At 55.2% G+C, this 6,434-nt stretch overlaps 1 protein-coding gene across 1 annotated transcript in view; it reads right to left on the bottom strand.

Annotated features, from left to right (window-relative positions):
- rnf26 (ring finger protein 26) overlaps window positions 1-1,312 on the bottom strand; it is a 1,552-nt gene extending 240 nt beyond the window's left edge. Inside the window, 1 exon segment of the mRNA XM_007885621.2 lies at window positions 1-1,312. This exon segment is cut by the window's left edge and continues 1 nt beyond it. Within this exon segment, the coding sequence (XP_007883812.2) occupies window positions 1-1,256 (1,256 nt within the window). The 5' untranslated portion in view covers window positions 1,257-1,312.
- Window positions 1,313-6,434: the final 5,122 nt, after the last annotated feature.

Genomic DNA, 6,434 nt, shown 5'->3' with positions numbered 1-6,434 from the left:
CGACAGGGCAGCAACAGCACAGTCTTGCTCAAATCCTGACAAATCACACACTTCTTCCTCTCCTCCTGTTCCTTCAGCAGCGTCCACAGGTCATTGTCTCCGGCTGCTTCCCCGCTCTCCCCCTCCCCCTTGCCCCCTCCTCCCTTCACGCCCGGCTGCACAGACCCGGCTCCTCCCTGTGTTGTTGCTGATGACAGTGTGGGGTCTTGGGCTGGTGGCAGCCGCCCCCTCACGGGGCTGGGGTCTCTCTGAGCCACTCGTGTCTCAGGTGGCAATGCCGGTTGCTGCTGCTCCACTGCTGTTTGCCCTGCTCGGTTCGCCTCGGGGACGGCTCGCTGGGCCTGAAGCCAAGCAATGAAGTTCAGCAACTGTAGCCGCTGACTGTAAAGCCTCCGCCAGGCCTCTGAGCTCACCACCAGCCTCACCAGGGCGGCCAAAACAACCTGATAGAAACGAGCAAAGTCCCGCTGGAGCCGCTGTATGATGGGTGTCGGGTTCCAATGGTTCCAATGCCACGCAAGATGGTTGAATGCCCTCCACAGCACCTCGGGGTTGGTGAACAGCGAGGCCGCAGAAACCAGGGTGAAGGTCAGCAGGAGGCCATAGATGTTGAGCAGGAGAAGATCAGCCAACAGCCTAGAGACAGACATCAAGACCTCAATCAGGAACTGACACGGTGTCCACAGCACGATGACGCTGGCCAGGACGCTGCTGGAGAGGTGGGTGAGGAGCGAGGCCAGGAGCTCTGACACCCTCAACAAGGGGTCAACGATGGAGTCCCACAGCGCCAGGGCCAAGGAGAAGAGGTTCTGGGTGCCGATGAGGAACAGATTGATGACTGTGTTGACCAGATAAGCGACCAGACTGACCACAATGGCCGCCGCGTCCCACAGCTGCTTGAGGAACAAGTGTCCGGAGAGGAGGGCGGTGCTGCAGCCCCGGTTGATTAGCTCTCGGCCCCGCAGCGCCAGGTACGACAGGAGGTGTCCCATCACCTTCAGGCTCTCCAGCAGCCCGCAGGCCGCTCGCAACAGCCCGAGCGCGAGCTCGGCCGCCCGCAGCCCCAGCAGCGCGAGCAGACTGCAGCACAGGCCGAGCAGCGAGGCCAGGGAGCCGGGCAGGCAGCACACCAGGTGCACCAGGCCCGAAATGGTGGCCACCAGCGAGGAGACCAGCCAGAAATTGAGGTCGAGGAGGAAGCCGAGGAGCTGCAGGGCCCGGCCGGCACCGCTCAGCACCAGCACCACGGCGTCCATTAGGGCAGGCAGCCAGGGTGGCGAGGCCCGAACCCCGGCCTCTCCTGACGCCGCTCCCCCCCAGACCCCGGCTCCGCCGCTCACGGCCCGCGGGCGCCAAACCGCCGTCGCCTGGGCGCCGCCATCTTGGCTGAGGTGGAGCGCCGAGTGGATCGATAGCCCGGACTGTGGCCCCGCCCCCTCACCTGTCACTCACTCGGGTGATGGGATAATTATCACATCGCAATGTCATGAAACAAAATACATCATCATTTACAGTTTACACAGTCACTACACATAATACACTGCTCCAAGCGGGGTCCTGTGGCTCAGGGGTTACAGCCCTCGCCTCACAACCGAGAGGATCCGGGTTTGATTCCCGGCCGAACACACACCCACACACACACCCACACACACACCCACACACAGCCCTACACACACCCACACACACCCACACACACACCCACACACCCCTACACACACACCCACACACACCCACACACACACCCCCACACACCCTACACACACCCCACACACACCCACACACAGCCCTACACACACCCACACACACACCCACACACAGCCCTACACACACCCACACACACACCCACACACACACCCACACACAGCCCTACACACACCCACACACATACCCACACAGCCCTACACAGACACCGCACACACACCCACACACACACCCACACACAGCCCTACACACACCCACACACATACCCACACAGCCCTACACACACCCACACACACCCACACACACACCCACACACAGCCCTACACACACCCACACACACACCCACACACACACCCACACACAGCCCTACACACACCCACACACACACACACACAGCCTTACACACACCCACACACAACCCACACAGCCCTACACACACCCACACACACACCCACACACAGCCCTACACAGACACCGCACACACACCCACACACACACCCACACACAGCCCTACACACACCCACACACACACCCACACACAGCCCTACACACACCCACACACACACCCACACACAGCCCTACACACACCCACACACACCCACACACAGCCCTACACACACCCACACACACACCCACACACAGCCCTACACACACCCACACACACACCCACACAGCCCTACACACACCCACACACACCCACACACAGCCCTACACAGACACCGCACACACACCCACACCCACACCCACACACAGCCCTACACACACCCACACACACACCCACACACAGCCCTACACACACCCACACACACACCCACACACAGCCCTACACAGACACCGCACACACACACCCACACACAGCCCTACACACACCCACACACAGCCCTACACAGACACCGCACACACACCCACACACAGCCCTACACAGACACCGCACACACACACCCACACACAGCCCTACACACACCCACACACACACCCACACACAGCCCTACACAGACACCGCACACACACACAGACCCACACACAGCCCTACACAGACACCACACGCACACACAGACCCACACACAGCCCTACACAGACACCACACGCACACACAGACCCACACACAGCCCTACACAGACACCACACGCACACACAGACCCACACACAGCCCTACACAGACACCACACGCACACACAGACCCACACACAGCCCTACACAGACACCACACGCACACACAGACCCACACACAGCCCTACACAGATACCACACACACACACAGACCCACACACAGACCTACACAGACACCACACGCACACACAGACCCACAGACACACACACACGCACCTCTGTTTACCAGCAGTGAGTAGGCATCCAATTGTTAGTGGATCGGTGGCTGACTTTTCCAGGGGTAATAATCCCTCCAAAAATAAATAAATTTTAAAAATAATAATTTTGGTCATTCAATCCACGACTGTTCGTGTGATGCTGCTGAGCGCAATTGGCTGCCATGTTTCGCCCACAAAATATTGACTTTACAGTATATTCTGTGAAGCGCTTTGAGATGTCTTGAAGATGTGTTAAGGAGCTGAATCAAATGGAAGGATTGTTACTATATGGTATATAATTCTCTCAAATTGATTTGCTATACCTTTCACATCAGAGGGCGTCTCAAAGCGTTTCACAGGATTTACTGTGAAGTGTAGTGATTGTATATTTTTGGAAGCAAACCCTCAGCCAATATGTGCACAGCAACATTCCACAAACAGCCGTGACTTGGGTGACAGATTTTACCCTGAGGGATAGCCAGGCCACTGGGAGAGTGGCCTGGCTATCCCTCTTCTCTTTCCATGGAATCTTAATAATAATTATAATAATCCTTGCATTCGATATAATGCTTTAGCATGTCTGAGTCGTCTCAAAGCTCTTCACAGGATGTACTATAAAGTTCAAGGCACTGTCCTTGAATGGTTTAGGTCGTACCTTTCTCACCGTCTTCACTTTGTCTCAACGAATGGCTTCTCCTCCACCCCCCGTACTGTCTCATGTGGTGTCCCTCAGGGCTCTGTCCTCGGTCCCCTCCTCTTCACCCTCTATATGCTCCCCCTCGGTGACATCATCCGCAGACATGGGGTTCACTCCCACATGTATGCGGATGACACCCAACTCTACCTTTCCTCCTCTACCCTCAACTCCACGACCCCCGATGTCCTGACAGCTGTCTGTCCGACATCGAGTCCTGGACGAGAGACAACTTTCTTCAGCTCAACGTACGTAAAACTGAGGCCCTCCTGATTGGCTCACGTCAGCGCCTCCGCACCTCAGGCACTGACAGCATCAGCTCCGCACTCTCCACCTCTCAAAGCCATCAGGAACCTCGGGGTTCTGTTCGACCCTGAGCTGTCCTTTCTCCCTCATATCCGCACCACAACTGGCACCGCCTTCCATCACCTTCGGAACATCGCCAGACTACGGCACTACCTCACCCCTCACGCGGCTGAAACTCTGGTCCACGCCTTTGTCACCTCAAGGCTGGACTACGGGAACTCTCTTCTCGCCGGCCTTCCCGCCACCTCCCTCCACAAGCTGCAGGTCATTCAGAACTCTGCAGCTCGTGTACTGTCCCGCACCAGGCTTCGCGACCACATCACTCCCACCCTTGCCCTCACCCTCACCCTCGCCCTCACCCTCGCTCGCCTCCACTGGCTTCCCATCCCCCAGAGGATCGAATTCAAGATCCTCATCCTCACCTACAAGGCCATTCACGGCCTCGCTCCCTCCTACCTCTCTGACCTACTATCCCCCTCCCTACCTGCCCGTACCCTCCATTCCTCCGGCTCCGGTCTGCTCCACGTCCCCCGCCCCAACCGCCCTACCATCGGTGGTCGGGCCTTCAGCCTCTCAGCCCCGAGGCTCTGGAACTCCATCCCCAGTGCCTTCGCCGCTTCCTCCCTTTCCTCCTTCAAGGCCGGTCTCAAAACCTTTCTCTTTGACCGTGCCTTCAGCTCCCCTCTCGCCTCTCTACCCCCTCCTCGCTCCCTCCCTTCCCTCCCCTCACCCTGACCATTTCCCCCCCTCCTCGCTCCCTCCCTTCCCTCCCCTCACCCTGACCATTTCCCCCCTCCTTGCTCCCTCCCTTCCCTCCCCTCACCCTGACCATTTCCCCCCTGCTCGGGTCATGACCCAACTGTGCAGCGCTTTGGGACGTCCTCCTGACGTGAAAGGCGCTTTATAAATGGAATGTTGTTGTTGTTGTTGTTATATTTTGCGGGTGAAATGTGGCAGCCAATTGCGCACAAACAGTCGTAGATTGAGTAATCAAATAATAAATGTATTTTTGTGAAGGGTCTTTATATCAAATACAATAAATATTATTATTGTAAGTGTAAGAATAATAATAATCCTTGCATTTGATATAGCACTTTACATGTTTTCTCGACGTCCCAAAGCCCTTCACAGAACACACTGTAAAGTGAATTGACTGTATATTTGTGGGCGAACGCGGCAGCCAATTGCGCACAGCAATGTCCCACAAACAGTCGTAGATTGAAAATGACCAATTTATTATTGTTTTGTTTTGGAGGATTATTATTAGGCTCTGTGTGGAGTAAGGAAACTTGCCCGAGGTTTCGCCCTGTCTGGAACTGTGTGTGTAGGCAAACTCAGCAGTAGTTTGCACAGAGCAATATCCTGCACACAGCCACGAGGTGAAAGAGCTGTTTATGTGTGAAGTGTTGGTGACTGCCTCACACCTGTCCTCACGCCTGGGAGGGAGCTGTGGTTCCCCAAATCCCCAGAGCATAAACACTGATGAGTGTTACTGTGACATTCCAAACATTTGCTGGGTCCCAGCTGTTGTAGGAATGAGAGATAATTGACGGCAGCCTCACCGTCTGTCGACAGCCAGGTTTAAAGACAAGCCCCCAACACAGGACAGGCCTGGGCTCGGCAGTCTCCACTGCCACTGATTGCTTATAATAATGATAATCCTTGCATTTGATATAGTGCCTTATCACGTCTTCGAGACATCTCAAAATGCTTCACAGAATATACTGTGAAGTGTATGATTGTTTACATTGTGGGCAAAACATGGGAGCCAATTGGGCACAGCAGCGTCCCATAAACAATAGTGGATTGAGTGACCAAATTTTTTTGAAGGGATTATTAACCCTGGAAAGCAATCCACCAATTGACTGACAACTGGGTTCCTACTTACTGTTGATAAACAGAGGCGTGTGTGTAGAGCAAGGAAACTTGCCTAAGGTTCTGCCCTGCCTGGGAATCAAACCCAGGTCCTCTTGCTTGCGAGGTGAGCGTGCTAACCACTACGCTACAGGCCTCCACTTTCCTGTTACAAGCACACACACTCACACTCATAAACACACATTCATACACAGGCTCTCTCACACACGGTTCAGTGTTTGGGGGTTGCTCAGTTACTCTCAGGGCTGAGTTGGCTGGGAGCTGAGTTGAGCTGAGTTCTGGCTCTGAACCACACACTTTGCTCGAATGCTGCCGGTGACTTTATAAAGCATTTCTTTAGCTCAGGAATCTGCAGGATCTCACTGCCCTGATTGACTCATCGGCTGATCAGCAGCTCAGGAATGCTGAGGCTCGAGCCACACTTATTCCCTGACCTTGTGATACCACCACCAAAGGTCACCCTCAACAGCCCTGTATCCTCGCGCCTCTCGTGCTAATTGCTCTGTGGACAGTCAGTCACTATTCCTTCCCTTTCCCCCATTCCTGGGAGA

The sequence above is a fragment of the Callorhinchus milii genome, unplaced genomic scaffold (assembly GCF_018977255.1).
Source record: "Callorhinchus milii isolate IMCB2004 unplaced genomic scaffold, IMCB_Cmil_1.0 Scaffold25, whole genome shotgun sequence".
Lineage (NCBI taxonomy): Eukaryota > Metazoa > Chordata > Chondrichthyes > Chimaeriformes > Callorhinchidae > Callorhinchus > Callorhinchus milii.
This window is presented reverse-complemented; position numbering and strand designations above follow the sequence as displayed.